This window comes from Hordeum vulgare, chromosome 6H (genome assembly GCF_904849725.1).
Source record: "Hordeum vulgare subsp. vulgare chromosome 6H, MorexV3_pseudomolecules_assembly, whole genome shotgun sequence".
Lineage (NCBI taxonomy): Eukaryota > Viridiplantae > Streptophyta > Magnoliopsida > Poales > Poaceae > Hordeum > Hordeum vulgare.
This window is the reverse complement of record NC_058523.1, coordinates 41,752,893-41,772,467: the sequence shown is the minus strand read 5'-3', so window position 1 is coordinate 41,772,467 and position 19,575 is coordinate 41,752,893. Positions and strand designations below refer to the sequence as shown.

Below are 19,575 nucleotides of genomic sequence, written 5' to 3'. Positions count from 1 at the left end.
GTCAGATACCATTTCCCATCATGCATTCTCAATTTCTTCATACTGTATGCATGATTTATAAGACTCAGGGGGAGATCTCCATGATATAAATCATCAATGTGCATTTGCTGTGAAAAGCAAAATCCTCAAGATATGCACATCTTTAGGGGGAGTCTCTCTGAATCTTGATTTCAAATTCCTCAAATGAGTATTTACAATTCATATTTTTATCCTCGTTGAAGACTTAACCTAATTATCATCAACCACCAAAAAGGGGGAGATCGTAAGTGCATCTAGTGTCCCTTAGTGATTTTGGTGGTTTGAAGACTTATATTTAAGTATCTAATGTGTTCATGAGTGTACACGGGATCTATAAGTCGCTGAGGAGTTTGAAATATTCGATGAATATCGACCCCTAAAAATGTATATCTTCGGCTGAAGAAATTGGTCTGAAGCTGAAGAATTGAATCGCGAAGAGATTGCGATGAAATTGATATTCCTCATGAAGATATTCAAAATGAGGAATTCGATGTGTCCTGAAGAAAATCAATCTGAAGACTTTGAAGCATGAAGATTTATTCTGTCTGTTTTATTTTCTTCACTTTTGAGTCATAGGAACACCGTACTGTTAAAGGGGGTCAACGTAACACGTCGGAATGAATTTCCTCATGATGCTCAACTCAAGCCTGATTCTACCAAAATCCTCAAGTAAGGAATATGAGAGACATGAGGACTCTCACAGTTGAGGGTCCCGACCGTCACCACAAGTCGCGCCACATCACTGATCTTATCCACACCAACGGTCATATTATTTAAGGGCATTAATGTCAAATCATGTCGGGATGCTCCCAGACTATAAATAGCCGCCCCCACAACCATTTGATGGTTGACTGCTCCGTTAGAAACTGACACTTGTCATAAGAGCAACCCAAATTCCTCAGAGTCTTCGAGAGTAATTCATCAGTGAGGAAATACCCCAAACACCAAACCACAAACCGAAAACCAAGTGATTGAGCATCACTAAAGAAGTTGTTCCTGTGTGGGACTGAAGCCTTTTTCCTTTAAGGACTGTGCATCCTCCAGACGGTTATGCGTCATGGTCTAGAGCAATCCAGCAGTCAATTGTGGATCGCCAGGTGACCAAGTTTGTGAGGGTTTGGAAGTCTGCCCTAAAGACTTACCACGAGTGTTGGGCGAGGACTGTGTGTTCTTAGCTCAAGGAGAATACGATAGGGACTGTGTGCCACGGGACTGTGTGTCTTTTGGCTTTAATACCAAGCCGCTCCAAACCAGATGTACAACTGTCACAGCAGTTGGAACTGGGTCATCAACCACTGTCTTCACTGTGAAATGGGTTCTATTTCTTCAACTCTTTTAATTCCTCACATTGTATGTTGAAGATTTTCATTGCCACTGTTTGAAGAATTTGCTGAAGACTTTCTCTGAAATTCCTCAACCCCAAATTCTTCACAAGAGTTATTCTTCACCAGCTGTCTCTGTGCCTGCATATTGTGCAAACTGATTTTCATATTCTTCACCTTGAAAAACTGGTGTAGTGATACTTTGCACTCCTGATCCTTTGTTGTTTCCGCTGCAAGTTAGTCATCAGTAAGGAATTTCCTCAAAAGGAATTTCCTCAGTGATGAAATTCTAAAAATCTCCTATTCACCCCCCCCCCCCTCTAGTCGATATAACGCACTTTCAATAACTTGGTGGCTGCTCAGAGTTAGATAGGGATGTTGTCGTTTTGGAGCAACCCGCCTCGAAGAAATTGAGAGAGAGCTATCCTGGCTGGATAAACCCAAACACTTAGAGCCACAGAGTTTGAGCATCACCGAAGCCTTTTGGTTCTAAGTGAACCGAAGACTTGTTACACTTGAAGATTGTGATCTTCCAGACGGTTAGGTGTCGTGGTCTAGACCATCCAAGAGTCACTGTGGATTACCGGGTGGCCGAGTTTGTACGGGTGTCATAAGTCTCCCATGAAGACTTACCTGAGTGATTGGGCGACGTCTAAGTAACCTTGGCTCAAGGGGAACAAGGTGAAGACGAGGTCTTCTGAGTGGAATCTCAGCCTCCCTAATCACACGTACAGTTGTCATAACAACTAGAACTGGTCCAACAAATCCCAAGTCTTTGCCAAGCAATTGTTTCTATCTTTCCACTCCTTACTTAAAACTATGCACTGTGAAGCCATTGCTTGACTGCTTGTGTGTGAAGACTTTCATCGAATGCATTCATCCAATCTTCATTTGTCGTCGTGCTACTCTAGTTTATCTTTGATACACTTCTATTTGTATGATGACTATGCTTTACTTGTCTGATTGTACTCATCACTCTACATGTCATGCCTAGATCCTTGATTGTTATCCCTATCTGATTATGATTGGCTTCCGCTTACTTCGAAGGCATTTACTGTTTCAAAGCTTTTCATTAAAGTCGTCTATTCACCGCCCTCCCCTCTAGTCGATAACTAACACTTTCAAGGATCGGCCGAGTAAACCTGAGTGAAGTATATTTACTTCACTAAGTTTTGGCCAGACTTAGCCAAACCCCTAATTTTAGTGGAGTTCGCTTACTTTTTGGTTTCACCGAACATTTGTTATGCATTTCACCGAACATTTGTTATGCATGTCCGCGATGATGGTGACCATGCGAAAAACGTTGGCGTCCGCCGTTGCTCTCGTGCTCGGCGACGACGAAGGGCGGTGTTGGGGTCGCTGTAGAGCCACCCGTGGAAGCCCTCAGTCAGGATGTGCTGGAGATCCAAGCAACGATGGCACTTCCCCGGCATGGTGCCCGATGCGTTCCGCAAGCTATCGTTGGTCGTCTTCACGGATGGATGTTGTCGTCCTGCTGCTGTTGACGTCGTCGCCCTCATCCTACCGTCATGTTGTTCCTGCTGTTGTCCTCGGGTACCAACAATATCAGGAGAACCACGAACTACAACGAGGCGGCGTGCCTCGGCGAGGGCGGCTTCAGTTGTGGCCTGTGGCGAGTCTCCTCACGTGTGCCTGTCCGGATCAAGAGCAGCACGGGCTTCCGACAGCGGCGACGACACACATGGTCTCATGGCGGCAACAACAACCCTGCTTGGTGAAGCAATGACTCGGGGAAGGAAGGGGACAGACGCATCGGCTCATGTGAAGAAGGAGACGAACGCAACGAGTTAGGGGAGGAAGGGCTACACAGCTGCGGTCAGAGGCGAGGCCTGCTGTGAGGATTTCGTACGCCGATGAGATCGCCGACAAGGCCGGAGGTCTCCGCAGTCGACAAGGAAGCTTCACGCAAGTCATCGACCGGCCACAAGGAGGCCTTGCGTGAAGAAAATTTATCCTCGACCGCCTCAACATGCAAGGACGTTGGACTTGCCGGTTCAATACTCTTATCTGGCCTGCACATGGATCAACAGCTTGACGTTTGAGCAAACCAAGATTGTTCATCGCCCTTTTTTGTTTTGTTTTATGTTTGCAGCCATCCCGGCATGTTGGCAAGTTTGAGGAGAACAAAATTATCTTTTGCCTGTGTCGACTTGTTACAAGAGTTTTTTTTTTTTTTGCATGGTGCGAATTGTTGAAACGCTGAGCCAAAAAGAAGTAGAACATCATCCTTGAACAGGACAATGCAACAGTGAAAGAAGGACAATGATCAATTCCTGGGCCCCGTTCAAGAATTTGATGTGCGTTGGATGGTTCACCTTTCGGGCATCGAAAGGGTTATGGTCCATGGAATCCAATGGACACTAGCTAGCTGTATTTTCTGGAATCCAGGCTCACATGCACCCTTGAAAAAAAAAGGCTCACATGCATGATCATGTCCACTGCATTAGGTACATGCGTAAGGTCAAAAGTCACTTCAGAAAGTGTTCAAAGAATCTGAAAATAACAAGTCCATGAATATAGTACGGATCAATCTGCTCTGTCACTCCCTCTGTTTCAAAATAAGTGTCGTTCATCTATTACAAAATTTATAATAACTTAGTACTAAATCTGCGACACTTATTTTTAAGAAAGTATTCATTAATTTGGAACCATCACAAATATTCCTCCATGGGTAATATTTGTCATGTTACATGTGATTCTTCGTTTAATTATGATCACTTGTTTGCTGGACCGAATTAAACACCGACTAAGGGTATGTTTGGATGGTGGTCAAAATCTCACCTTAGCAATTTCGTGGTCATGAAAAAAATTGGTCTACGTTTGGATAGCTACTAATTTCCCTATGACAAATGCATCTATGCCCACCCTGGTTCATTTTCTAGTCAATGTTGATAAATTCATGGGTAAGCAAAAAACTCCACCAAAATTTTGCAAGTCAACTATTCCATAGGGGTCAAGGACAGGCTAAAACCCCAACTTATACCTAATTTCATTTTTGTCAGGCCTTCAGATGTCAGAACCAAAAAAATAAGCTTGTGAACGAAGAATCCTATAGCTTAGTGGTAGTGACTGGGGAATGGAGAATGGCGAGAAAAATGGGCAGCATGCGGAGGCATCCGTAAATGCACTGTGATTATATATGATTTGAGTGAATGGGCCTTAATTCTGCTACCCAAACAAACCAAACTAATAAATTTGTCTTGATAAGATTTGGTTTATACTTACATTGTAATTATTTTGGTGCTCATTTTACATAAAACCAAAATAAAAAATCCAAGTAAGTCAATCAAATTAACCATAAACTGATACTCAGGCAAGTGGGAGGTTAGGTTGAAATGAAGGTTGGGTATTTCGTATCTTCACCCATTGCACCGAACTGTCGCTAAATGCACATGTGTGAGCTTCATGGTCCAGCCGAAGGGTCTTCCGTTCCACAAACGCACCACCGTTCATCCTCCTTCGCACCATACAATCGGTGGCACATCTTTCGGCGATTGCGGGAGCAAAGCATTTGGGGCGCATTCTGTTGGGAGAGTAGAGTTTTTTTGTTGGGTGGTGTGCTCCCTTTTTTTCTTTTTCTTTTTTGCTGGGGTCTTTTCTTTGCTGCTATCTTTTCGGCAAACTCTGTTACTCATCCTTGCTTCATTAATGAAAAGGGGCAAAGCTTCTGCCCTCCGTTTCAAAAAATGGCCCAGCCCAACTTCGGAGCTTTGGAGCTTCGGAGTTGCGAGCGTAGCTAGTTTTACCATATTTTTTTATCGAGTACTTTCCTTTCCTGTCTTTCCTCTGCCGACTTTGGCTGATTTTAATAAGATTTACCTATCATTTCATTTTCTAATCTTTTTCCTTATACATGAATAGTTTTATTCATAAGCTGTTCTATAATTCATATATTTTTTAAATATGATTATTAATAATTATTTTTCAAACTATGAAAAACCTTAGTCTGTTTTTTTTTTGGAGATAGGAGCCACCGGTTTTCTCGCCCGGTTTCATTCCAGCAATGATTTTATTTTCCTGGGGCACATGCTGAAGTGCTAGTACTTGGGCCGGTCCACCGCGCATTTTAGCGAGTAAACTCCCCACGCAAAAAAACCGTCGCCAAATGGCCCCTCACGTTTCGGCCTTCCAGGACACGACCCGGCCCACCGGTCTCTCAGAACGACGCCCATCCCTTTCCCCTGCGCCCCGGCGGACTCCACGACTCCGCCCGCGCGCCCCGTACCACGGCGGACGGAAAGGGAAGCTCGCCGTGCCGGAGCGCCCCTGGTTGATTGAAGAGCGAGCGACGTATTACCTCCATCTTCGCCCTCGGAGCGAGCGAGCAGTCCCCGCTCGGTCTCACCGCATCTCCGCAGCCACAAGGTGCCGCCGCCGCCGCCGCCGCTCCCTCCCTCCCCCCTCCACCTAGAAATCTAGAACCGCGTCGGATCATAGTCCTTCCGCAGTTTCATCTTTTCTGTAATGCACCGTATTATTATTACCTTACGGATGTGAAGCGCCTTAGGACCCTAGAAAACCACATCTGTTCTGCTACTTCTGCGACGAACCCTAGATACCCAAACCCCAAACCCTAGGATTTCATCCTGAACTCGATTCGTTCGGATGGATGGTAGAACGTTCCGCGGGGACGCCGCACGTTTTCTTGGGTCTAGTAGGCTGCCCGTCGCGGTTTCGGCATGAAATCCCCTGGCGATAGGATAGGTACATGGAGTTTGCGCAGACCCTTTTCCCCCCGCAAACTAAAATTATCGCAGAACCTTTCTGTCATCTAGTCCCTGGGGCTCGGAACGCCTTCGCGGTTTTATTTGTTCCGACATTAGTTTGAAATGGCAATGGCACCTTTTTTGTGGATTACTGGAGGTGGCGGGCAACACCCTTCAGGGTTGCTTTAGATTTTTCAGTTCTGCTGGAATTTAGCTTGTACAAATGTGATGCTGGGCACTGACTGATCAATGAGTTCATTTAAACGCAGCCCTTCACTTGACGTTGTTTAGTTTCTTCCTGCTCTTTCGCATATTGTTTGCCAGATATGATCAGGAATCCAGTATTATTTTGTGTTCTCTGAATGTAGCTTAAGATATTTATAAGTTTTTTTTGTTTGCTTTGCGTCCTGTACTCTCTCAGACTTGTCAGTACAATTTGTCAATGACGGCAAATCTACAAATTTTGATTGGAAGTACATGATGTGGGAATTCTTGGCAGGAGCTTTTGACTCAACTTAGAAAATGGTCTTCCAAATTCGAGTGACTCTTGGCACTTTGTCACATTCAGGATACTATCAGATTTTGTGGTAGGCTGACCTCTTAGAGATTGTATGGGTGTGATCCACCTTGTCTTGCTTTAATAAGAGTTACTGAAAAGTGAAAACTATCATTTGGTGTTTGCCTGTTGATTAAGCTCATAATCTCTGTAGAAGTTGATTATCTCAGGTGTGCTGAGTTAATGTGCTCTATGGTAGCCACGCTTGACCATCTCAAAGAAAATACTTGATCACTAGTTTGCTTCTCCGTTGAGAAGCTGATTATCACGATTTTACAGGAACAGCTACTTCCCTCCTTTGTCTTTGTACTAGTTAAATATGATGACATTTTCCCTGGCTTCATCTTTTATGCTTTACATTTGTATGATGTTTCTTATTCGTCATCTTATTAACCTTTAACTTACATATGTATGTTTGTGTTGCCTCTTGTCTAGCCTTATGAACCAATTTCCCCATTGTCAATCATTTTTTCAGGTGCTGTACACCCCTTGCTTGCTAAGGTGCTGCTCATTTCACTGCATGACCATGATTTCTGAAGATGGAGAAATCTCAGACCTCCTCTCTGAACCAAATCTACCTGAAGAGCAGGATGTGACTTCCGGATCCGATGATTTCTTGGCTGCTATTTTGGAATCAATCAAATCAAATGAGAAGGAAGTTGAACTTTCACCTGAGGAGGCAGCTTGGGCTGATTCGTGTTTTGTGCAGACCTCTGAACTGTCAGATGTAGACTGGGGAGCAATGACGCACGCGTTGCTTGATAACCTTAGAGAACCAATGGAAGGTTCCTGTGATACCACTGAGGTCATGCATGAGCAAGGCACCCATGTTTTTCCAGAGGCAGAATCCCACGCTTTGCATGTGGAAAAGCATACACAGGATGACAGTGTGGACATGGAGCAACGAGGCAATAGTGATGCTGATGAGGATGCTACTGAAGTTGGAGACGTTACAAATGTAATTAGAGGCGCAGATGAGCATGGTAGGCAAATGGACGGATACACAGAGAAATCTGACGAGGATGAGCTGGTTTCGCCTGAAGTCGTTGAAGTCGTCGAGCAGGCAGAGTCGAGGGATTCTATCTTCAAGGTTTGGGATCTAGATGTGTCGTTCTCCGAGGACGAGAGCGAGCTCGAACTCATCAAGGACCTCAAGAAACTCCTCAGGGGCAACCCCCAGGAGGTCGCATATCCACCTCCTGGTGACGCGGCCCAGACTCTGAGCAAGATAAACATTGATGAGCTTGTGGCAGGCTTGAGTAACTTGTCACTGCAGCGAACCAGCGGGTAAAAGTTTATTCTGGGTTCTCATGATCCTCTGCATTTCGGTCGTCCAATGGTGAATGTCGTGGCAGCAAACCAGTGGTTTATTAAAATGTAAACAGAGTGTTTTTTGGCAGGTGGTTCTCTGTGCATCTTGACCATCCCGGTGGTGATGTCAGTTGCAGATTACTTCTTTAGACTTAAGACTTAGGTTGACTGTTTCGATATTGGTTTTGTATATTGTCTGGGCACCCTTAGAACATGCCGTATGAATTCAGTTCAAGCGGATCTTGGAGAGCTCTACAGGAAGGATGCATAATTAAAGTTCAAGCAGATCTTGGAGAGCTCTACAGGAAGGATGCATAATTAAGCGTCTACCCTCTATAAATATGCATCGGAGCTTCGAAAAAAATGATTTGTTTTTCTAAGCACCTTTCCTGAGCATCTTGTATTGTACAGAGGCTCCCTCTGCTGATTGACCTGGGGCAAGGTCCATTAATACTGCTTGTATGTTCTGGGTTGCTCGTTTTGACTGCAGACCGCCGACGATGACTTCTAAAAATTTCCAATTTCTTTGGGAAAAGTCATAAATATGAAAAAGTTCATGGATTTGAAAATTTGTTCATGATTTTGAAAACAGTTCATAAATTTCTTTTTTTCCATAAGTTTGAAAAGGTTCATGCATTTGCAAGGAATCTTCACAATTTTGAAAAAAGTTACTGAATTTTAAAACCTTCTCAATCTTGAAAAGGTTCAGAATGTGAAGGGAAGAAATACGTGTTCGAAGAAAAGTTTGTCAATTTCACAAAAATAATAATGAAAAAAAAACACAAAACCAAACACAACAATGCAAGCAACAACAAAAAAAACATTCGAAGCTTCCCCAAACATAACGGTCCTCCCAGCATCAAAAAACATTCGAAGCTTCCCCAAACATAACGGTCCTCCCAGCATCGACACTTGCTACGAAAATAAATGCTAACTGGCGCTTGCATCGCCAAATAGGGATTGGTCAGATTTTGAATCTGCTAAGTTTCATGCTTTCTTGTATACGTGCACAGGTATCATGCTTTCTTGTTTACGTGCACACGTGACTACGTTACTTTGTTGTTGTGAGTTTCAGGCACGAGACGAAGTGCACACGGACAATATTCCCCATTTGACGCTTATAACGCCATTTATACTGTCATCGGTAAATGCCGCACACCCACATTGTATGACGTGGGTAACGGGCTGACCTATCTAGAGGGTCGTGGTTTGGTTTTGGGAAGGTTTCATTTGTGAATTTTTAATTGTTTCTTTTTCTTTCCTTCCATTTCAGATATTTTTTTAAATATTTTTTTCCTTTTTTTTCTTTGATTTTCCACCAAAAAAACAAATGCGAGAACTTTTAATAATCGTGATTTGTTTTCAAATAGGCAAACATTTTTTGAATACATTAACTTTTTTATAGAACATGTTTTTCAAATTTGTGTTTTTTCATTTAATTCCTACACATTTTTTGAATTCACAAACTTTCTTTCAAATTCATATCATTTTCTTGAAGCCTGAACTTTTTAAAATTCTGCAAACATATTATAAAAAAGTAAACGGTCCATGTTCTATGGTCAACGATCAAATGTCGTACTCGCGGATGGAGCGAGTGATGCTTCACACGAGCAACCGTATCAGAGAAACCGTGAATGGGCTTTCACAGTTACTTTCTCCAATGTTTTTTATGGAGCACGCAAGCGACCTTATTTTTCACATGCATTATCATCATATTACAATGGTTTTCCTATTGTAATTTGTGAATCAAAAATGGTCTTGACTCTTAACATCACTAGTTGCCCCCTAGTCTCGGTACAATTTATTTTATCATCTTTTCTTAACAAGTATATCACATGTACAAACGATGATAAAGCATAAACATACAACAACATATATAATGGACAAAATGTAGATGAGTATGCTTGTCTCATGGATATTCCACAAAGACATATTTTCTTGCATGTAAAGGCGTTCATCGAAAATTGAAATCTGCTTGATCATTAAAGGATCACTCATGTCCATTCACCATATACATTGTTTGAATGACAACAATGACAAATTTTATAGACGAATAATGAAAAATGTAAGCAAGTAGCGGCGATTAAAATACATTTAAAGGTAAACCACATGTTGACAACTTAGTTCACACAATCTAGAATTGTCTAATCAATAATCCTAAACGTACGAGCCTATTACACACAAGTTAGGGAGGCCTTCGCTAAATTCTCTCCCCCCCCCCCTGATTTTCATCGGGATGGCCCCGCTTCATCCTCTTCTTTTCAATTAACTCATGCCATGTCAGTCCATAATTAGTTTCAGCCCGTACATGCAAGAAAATATGTCTTTGTGAAAATGTCCATACGCATAGCATTATTCTTGTCTAATGGTTACAAGCACCCTACCTAATCATACTATACACATATAAGTCGAGATACTTGTTAGATTCATATCACACACACACACACATAAAACATATATAAATACCCTAAAATATACTTAAGGGATCAAAACATCCCCTAATTAAATATGATTTTCAGTTATAGTTAAACAATTTGCTTTAGCAAAATATCTAAACATTATTTTAATTAAAAACAAAGTTTTACTTTAGTAGTAGTGTTTTTGGAAACAAGGTGTAATAGTTGTATAACTGTGAACAATGAGTTGAAATATTCAATCTTATCAATGTTATTAAACATGGCAGTAAAAATTAATAATGAATATTGTATGATGGGCATTGTATAGTAAGAAACTACTTCAAATTTAGTGATAGTATACCCTGAATTAAATATTTACATTTGTGATATTCAATAATAATGATTTCAAAATATGAAATAGAATTATTTGTAATCATTTTTCAAAAAAAAATCGTTATAATTTCTAACCTCATAAATATTAAAATATCTTCCATTCTTCCTGATGTTAAATAGATTTGATTATATGTGATTTAACTTTATGTGTAATATCTGGAAAACATAATCTATATCACTCAAATGTTCATAAATTTAAACAATTGTTTAGATGAAAAAAGTATATGTATTTACAATATCGTCCAAATCATGATATGATTGCTCAAAACTCAATCTTAAAAGAATGTATAGATCGCAGAACTGAATGTATGAGTGATATATCAAAATATATCAGGTAAGGAAACATTTTTTGCTGATTATACTATTAAATCCATTTTTATTTATTAAAATAATTATATTGTGTTATTTCTAATTTAATTTAATTGTGTAATTGTACATACAGACTTTTTTTTATTTAAACTTTAGTGTTGTCTTTAACTTTATAGGATAATTATCCTACTAAATACGGAAGCAACTCGCGACGACGATCTTCACGGGATTATAGGCATAGTAACAAAGTCGTATGGCACACCAATCCAGAGGTGATGACCCACTTAAGAGATAAAGCATACTCTAAACTATGAGCTTCATGATTGATGTCGTTCGTTCATGAACATATCGACACTTAGTGGATGCAATTGCGTGAGCGGAGATCTCCCTCGTGACACAACCATGTTGTCCCCCTATTCCATCCTGGGTATCTGCAACTGGTTTATAGACATTTGAAACAATGAAGAGACAACGAATTGAAAAGCACTCAACGTCGAATCACATATACCATGAAAGACCACTAGAGATCCCATAGAAAAAGAAGACCATCGCATGTGCCTATTTTACATTTGAGTGGAAAGGAATTAACCTTCAATCAAAATCTGCAGCCTAAAACACATGGAAGATATATGCATGAAACATAATCGACATCTGATCGAAAACAAATTCACCATAATTCAAAATGTCTAATTATTTCCAAAGATTGAGATTGAATCATCCATATTTTTACAGCAAGCATGCGATTATAGCAGCACATCACGTCATATACAAAAAGATAAACCGCAGCTCTAGTTATTGGAAACTATAGAAACTAGTTAATAGTAATTCAATTTTATGGGGTAAAAGAGCTTGCATTATTAAATGTGCATCCGGTTACAACCATGATGCATCAAACCCTTGAGTTATTGTGGTATGTTTGCCCATATCGTCTCATCTCCTTGCACTTTGGCTATAGCATCAAACTCATGTGCCAATAAATTTGTTTCTCATTGACAGTGGCAACAATGAAGGATTGGCACGGATTCAAGTGGTTGTTGATGTCCACAATGGTTGGGAACATAGGAGACCAGTTGGGCATATCACGTTTGTTAGGGCATTTTCTTATATTAGTGTTTTTGGTGATGATGACAACTCATTATGTGAACTAACCGTGTGTCAAGCTCTTCAGGGACATCACTTTGGACACAAGATAATTGGGTTTCCCCTCCGGACGGAAAAGAACGAAGATGGTGTTCTCTACGTGTTTATTCCCTTTGGTCATAGGAAACCCATTAAGAGGAGATTCATATAGGAAGATAATGGGTGAATCAATACACGTACACATCTTTTATCTCTCACCCTCATTCCTTCCGATCCTTGGGAGAGGCCCTCTTTCCTTCTCCAAACAACTTTTTCTCTCGTAGTGGTTGTACCGCTGGCTCGGGCGGTTGTACCGCTGGGTGTTGGAATTATGCCCTAGAGGCAATAATAAATATAGTTATTATTATAATTCCTGTATCAAGATAATCGTTTATATCCATGCTATAATTGTATTGAATGAAGACTCATTTACATGTGTGGATACATAGACAAAACACCGTCCCTAGCATGCCTCTAGTTGGCTGGCCAGTTGATCGATGATAGTCAGTGTCTTCTGATTATGAACAAGGTGTTGTTGCTTGATAACTGGATCACGTCATTAGGAGAATCACGTGATGGACTAGACCCAAACTAATAGACGTAGCATGTTGATCGTGTCATTTTGTTGCTACTGTTTTCTGCGTGTCAAGTATTTGTTCCTATGACCATGAGATCATATAACTCACTGACACCGGAGGAATGCTTTGTGTGTATCAAACGTCGCAACGTAACTGGATGACTATAAAGGTGCTCTACAGGTATCTCCGAAGGTGTTAGTTGAGTTAGTATGGATCAAGACTGGGATTTGTCACTCCGTGTGACGGAGAGGTATCTGGGGCCCACTCGGTAATGCAACATCACACACAAGCCTTGCAAGCAATGTAACTTAGTGTAAGTTGCGGGATCTTGTATTACGGAACGAGTAAAGAGACTTGCCGGTAAACGAGATTGAAATAGGTATGCGGATACTGACGATCGAATCTCGGGCAAGTAACATACCGAAGGACAAAGGGAATGACATACGGGATTATATGAATCCTTGACACTGAGGTTCAAACGATAAGATCTTCGTAGAATATGTAGGATCCAATATGGGCATCCAGGTCCTGCTATTGGATATTGACCGAGGAGTCTCTCGGGTCATGTCTACATAGTTCTCGAACCCGCAGGGTCTGCACACTTAAGGTTCGACGTTGTTTTATGCGTATTTGAGTTATATGGTTGGTTACCGAATGTTGTTCGGAGTCCCGGATGAGATCACGGACGTCACGAGGGTTTCCGGAATGGTCCGGAAACGAAGATTGATATATAGGATGACCTCATTTGATTACCGGAAGGTTTTCGGAGTTACCGGGAATGTACCGGGAATGACGAATGGGTTCCGGGAGTTCACCGGGGGGGGCAACCCACCCCGGGGAAGCCCATAGGCCTTGAGGGTGGCACACCAGCCCTTAGTGGGCTGGTGGGACAGCCCAAAAGGCTCTATGCGCCAAGGAGAAGAAAATCAAGAGAGAAAAAAAAAGGAGGAGGTGGGAAGGAAGGGGGACTCCCTCCCACCAAACCTAGTCCAACTCGGTTTGGGGGGGAGAGTCCTCCCCCTTGGACTCGGCCGACCCCCTTGGGGCTCCTTGAGCCCCAAGGCAAGGTCCCCTCCCTCCCACCTATATATACGGAGGTTTTAGGGCTGATTTGAGACGACTTTTCCACGGCTGCCCGACCACATACCTCCACGGTTTTTCCTCTAGATTGCGTTTCTGCGGAGCTCGGGCGGAGCCCTGCTGAGACAAGGTCATCACCAACCTCCGGAGCGCCGTCACGCTGCCGGAGAACTCTTCTACCTCTCCGTCTCTCTTGCTGGATCAAGAAGGCCGAGATCATCGTCGAGCTGTACGTGTGCTAAACGCGGAGGTGCCGTCCGTTCGTTACTAGATCGTGGGACTGATCGCGGGATTGTTCGCGGGGCGGATCGAGGGACATGAGGACGTTCCACTACATCAACCGCGTTCTCTAACGCTTCTGATGTACGGTCTACGAGGGTACGTAGATCACTCATCCCCTCTCGTAGATGGACATCACCATGATAGGTCTTCGTGCGCGTAGGAAAATTTTTGTTTCCCATGCAACGTTCCCCAACAGTGGCATCATGAGCTAGGTTCATGCGTAGATGTCTTCTCGAGTAGATCACAAAAGTTTTTGTGGGCGGTGATGTGCGTTTTGCTTCCCTCCTTAGTCTTTTCTTGATTCCGCGGTATTGTTGGATTGAAGCGGCTTGGACCGACATTACTCGTACGCTTACGAGAGACTGGTTTCATCGTTACGAGTAACCCCCTTTGCTCAAAGATGACTGGCAAGTGTCGGTTTCTCCAACTTTAGTTGAATCAGATTTGACCGAGGAGGTCCTTGGATGAGGTTAAATAGCAACTCATATATCTCCGTTGTGGTGTTTGCGTAAGTAAGATGCGATCCTACTAGATACCCTTGGTCACCACGTAAAACATGCAACAACAAAATTAGAGGACGTCTAACTTGTTTTTGCAGGGTATGCTTGTGATGTGATATGGCCAACGATATGATGTGATATATTGGATGTATGAGATGATCATGTTGTAATAGAAATATCGACTTGCATGTCGATGGTACGGCAACCGGCAGGAGCCATAGGGTTGTCTTTATACTAACGTTTGTGCTTGCAGATGCGTTTACTATTTTGCTAGGATGTAGCTTTAGTAGTAATAGCATGAGTAGCACGACAACCCCGATGGCAACACGTTGATGGATGATCATGGTGTGGCGCCGGTGACAAGAAGATCGTGCCTGTGCTTTGGTGATGGAGATCAAGAAGCACGTGATGATGGCCATATCATGTCACTTATGAATTGCATGTGATGTTAATCCTTTTATGCACCTTATTTTGCTTAGAACGACGGTAGCATTATGAGATGATCTCTCACTAAAATTTCAAGACGAAATTGTGTTCTCCCCGACTGTGCACCGTTGCTACAGTTCGTCATTTCGAGACACCACGTGATGATCGGGTGTGATAGACTCAACGTTCACATACAACGGGTGCAAAACAGTTGCGCACGCGGAACACTCGGGAGTTGAAGTTTATCTTTCAGAAGAACGCCCGGATCGAGAGGTATGAGACCTCCGATAAATTCTATGCTTGCAAGATGGAGGAAAACTCGTCTGTCAGTGAACATGTGCTCAAAATGTCTGGGTACTCAAACCGTCTAGCTGAGCTGGGGATTGAACTCCCGCAAGAGGCTATCACTGACAGAATCCTTCAATCACTGCCGCCAAGCTATATAGGCTTTGTGTTGAACTACAACATGCAAGGGATGAACAAGTCTCCCGGCGAGTTGTTTGCGATGCTGAAAGTCGCAGAGTCTGAACTCCGTAAAGAGCATCAAGTGTTGATGGTGAATAAGACCACTAGTTTTAAGAGAAACGGCAAAGGCAAGAAGGGCAATTCGAAGAAGAGCGGCAAGCCTGTTGCCAATCCGCCGAAGAAACCCAAAGCTGGACCTAAGCCTGAAACGGAGTGTTACTATTGCAAGGGTATGGGTCACTGGAAGCGCAATTGCCCCAAGTATCTGGCAGATAAGAAGGCGGGCAAAGAAAATCAGGTATATTTGATATACATGTTATTGATGTGTACTTAACCGGCTCTCGTAGTAGTGCCTGGGTATTCGATACCGGTTCTGTTGCTCATATTTGCAACTCGAAACAGGAACTGCAGAATAGACGAAGGCTGGCGAAAGATGAAGTGACGATGCGCGTAGGAAATGGTTCCAAGGTTGATGCAATCGCCGTCGGCACAGTGTCACTTCAGCTACCGTCGGGATTAGTGATGAACTTAAATCATTGTTATTTAGTGCCTGCGTTGAGCATGAACATTATATCTGGATCTTGTTTATTGCGAGACGGTTACTCTTTTAAGTCAGAGAATAATGGTTGTTCTATTTCTATGAGTAACATCTTTTATGGTCATGCACCAATGTGAGAGGATTGTTCATATTGAATCTTGATAGCGATACGCATATACATAACATTGAGACCAAAAGAGTTAGAGTAAACAATGATAGCGCCATATTTTTGTGGCACTGCCGCTTAGGTCATATTGGTGTAAAGCGCATGAAGAAACTCCATGCTAATGGAATTTTGGAGTCACTTGACTTTGATTCACTTGACACGTGCGAACCATGCCTCATGGGCAAGATGACTAAGACTCCGTTCTCCGGAACAATGGAGCGTGCAAGTGACTTATTGGAAATCATACATACCGATGTGTGTGGTCCGATGAGCGTGGAGGCACGCGGCGGATATCGTTATTTTCTCACCTTCACTGACGATTTGAGTAGGTATGGCTATGTCTACTTGATGAAGCACAAGTCTGAAACATTTGAAAAGTTCAAGCAATTTCAGAGTGAAGTGGAAAATCATCGTAACAAGAAGATCAAGTTCCTATGGTCTGATCGTGGGGGTGAATATCTGAGTTTCGAGTTTGGTGATCACTTAAGAAAATGTGGAATTGTTTCACAGTTGACACCGCCTCGAACACCATAGCGTAATGGTGTGTCCGAACGTCGTAATCGTACTTTGTTAGAGATGGTGCGATCTATGATGTCTCTTACTCATTTGCCGTTATCATTTTGGGGTTATGCATTAGAAACAGCTGCATTCACTTTAAATAGGGTACCATCAAAATCCGTTGAGACGACACCATACGAACTGTGGTATGGCAAAAGGCCAAAGTTGTCGTTTCTTAAAGTTTGGGGATGTAATGCTTATGTCAAAAAACTTCAGCCTGAAAAGCTGGAACCCAAAGCGGAAAAGTGCGTCTTCATAGGTTACCCAAAAGAGACAGTTGGGTACACCTTCTATCTCAAATCCGAGGGCAAAGTGTTTGTTGCTAAGAACGGAGCTTTTCTCGAGAAGGAGTTTCTCTCGAGAGAATTGAGTGGGAGGAAGATAGAACTTGACGAGGTTGTCGAACCTCTCATCCCTCTGGATGGTGGCGCAGGGCAAGGGGAAACCTCTGTCGTTGCGACGCCGGTTGAGGAGGAAGTTAATGATGATGATCATGAAACTCCAGTTCAAGTTTCTGTTGAACCACGCAGGTCGACGAGATCACGTGCTGCTCCAAAGTGGTACGGTAATCCCGTCTTATCAATCATGTTGTTAGACAACAATGAACCTGCAAATTATGAAGAAGCGATGGTGGGCCCAGATTCCAACAAATGGCTAGAAGCCATGAAGTCCGAGATAGGATCCATGTATGAGAATAAAGTGTGGACTTTGGAGATACTACCTGAGGGCCGCAAGGCTATTCAGAACAAATGGATCTTTAAGAAGAAGACGGACGCTGACGGCAATGTGACAGTTTATAAAGCTCGACTTGTGGCAAAGGGTTTTTCACAAGTTCCAGGAGTTGACTACGATGAGACTTTCTCACCCGTAGCGATGCTTAAGTCCGTCAGAATCATGTTAGCAATAGCTGCATTTTTCGATTATGAAATCTGGCAGATGGATGTCGAAACGACGTTCCTTAACGGTTTCCTTAAGGAAGAGTTGTATATGATGCAACCCGAAGGTTTTGTCGATCCTAAGAATGCTAACAAGGTGTGCAAGCTCCAGCGATCCATTTATGGACTGGTGCAAGCATCTCGGAGTTGGAACAAACGCTTTGATGAGGTGATCAAAGCATTTGGGTTTATACAAGTGGTTGGAGAATCTTGTATTTACAAGAAAGTGAGTGGGAGCTCTGTGGCGTTTCTAATATTATATGTGGATGACATATTACTGATTGGAAACAATGTAGAGCTTTTGGAGAGCATAAAAGGTTACTTGAATAAAAGTTTCTCTATGAAGGACCTAGGAGAAGCTGCTTACATTCTAGGCATTAAGATCTATAGGGATAGATCAAAACGCCTGATAGGACTTTCACAAAGCACATACCTTGATAAAGTTTTGAAGAGGTTCAAAATGGAACAATCCAAGAAAGGGTTCTTGCCAGTTTTACAAGGTACGAGATTGAGTAAGACTCAGTGCCCAACAACTGATGAAGATAGAGAGCATATGCGCTCCGTCCCCTATGCTTCAGCCATAGGTTCTATCATGTATGCGATTATGTGCACTAGACCGGATGTTAGCCTGGTCATAAGTATGGCAGGTAGGTTCCAGAGTAATTCAGGAGTGGATCACTGGACAGCGGTCAAGAATATCCTGAAGTACCTGAAAAGGACTAAGGAGATGTTTCTCGTATATGGAGGTGACGAAGAGCTCGCCGTAAAAGGTTACGTCGATGCAAGCTTTGACACAGATCCGGACGACTCTAAGTCGCAAACCGGATACGTATTTATTCTTAATGGGGGTGCAGTAAGCTAGTGCAGTTCCAAGCAAAGCGTCGTAGCAGATTCTACATGTGAAGCGGAGTACATGGCTGCCTCGGAGGCGGCTAAGTAGGGTGTCTGGATGAAGCAGTTCATGACGGATCTTGGAGTGGTGCCAAGCACACTGAATCCAATAACCTTGTTCTGTGACAACACGGGTGCCATTGCCTTAGCAAAGGAACCACGGTTTCACAAGAAGACCAGACACATCAAACGACGCTTCAACCTCATCCGCGACTACGTCGAGGAAGAGGACGTAAATATATGCAAAGTGCACACGAATCTGAATGTAGCAGACCCGCTGACTAAACCTCTTCCACGGCCAAAACATGATCGACACCAGAACTGTATGGGTGTTAGATTTATTACAATGTAATTCACATGGTGATGTGAGGGCTAGATTATTGACTCTAGTGCAAGTGGGAGACTGTTGGAATTATGCCCTAGAGGCAATAATAAATATAGTTATTATTATAATTCCTGTATCAAGATAATCATTTATTATCCATGCTATAATTGTATTGAATGAAGACTCATTTACATGTGTGGATACATAGACAAAACACCGTCCCTAGCATGCCTCTAGTTGGCTAGCCAGTTGATCGATGATAGTCAGTGTCTTCTGATTATGAACAAGGTGTTGTTGCTTGATAACTGGATCACGTCATTAGGAGAATCACGTGATGGACTAGACCCAAACTAATAGACGTAGCATGTTGATCGTGTCATTTTGTTGCTACTGTTTTCTGCGTGTCAAGTATTTGTTCCTATGACCATGAGATCATATAACTCACTGACACCAGAGGAATGCTTTGTGTGTATCAAACGTCGCAACGTAACTGGGTGACTATAAAGGTGCTCTACAGGTATCTCCGAAGGTGTTAGTTGAGTTAGTATGGATCAAGACTGGGATTTGTCACTCCGTGTGACGGAGAGGTATCTGGGGGCCACTCGGTAATGCAACATCACACACAAGCCTTGCAAGCAATGTAACTTAGTGTAAGTTGCGGGATCTTGTATTACGGAACG

At 42.6% G+C, this 19,575-nt stretch overlaps 1 protein-coding gene across 1 annotated transcript; it reads left to right on the top strand.

Annotated features, from left to right (window-relative positions):
- Positions 1 to 5,471: 5,471 nt before the first annotated feature.
- On the top strand, positions 5,472 to 8,399 carry LOC123402520. The gene is made up of 2 exons (XM_045096441.1): positions 5,472 to 5,726; positions 7,099 to 8,399. Exon 2 carries the CDS (start codon positions 7,144 to 7,146, stop codon positions 7,912 to 7,914), a length of 771 nt encoding a protein of 256 aa, XP_044952376.1. The 5' UTR covers positions 5,472 to 5,726; positions 7,099 to 7,143; the 3' UTR covers positions 7,915 to 8,399.
- The last annotated feature ends 11,176 nt before the right edge of the window (positions 8,400 to 19,575 follow it).

What these genes read in the sequence shown, in the direction of transcription:
- LOC123402520 (XM_045096441.1), top strand. Translation starts at nt 7,144, where the DNA reads ATGACCATGATTTCTGAAGATGGAGAAATCTCAGACCTCCTCTCTGAA.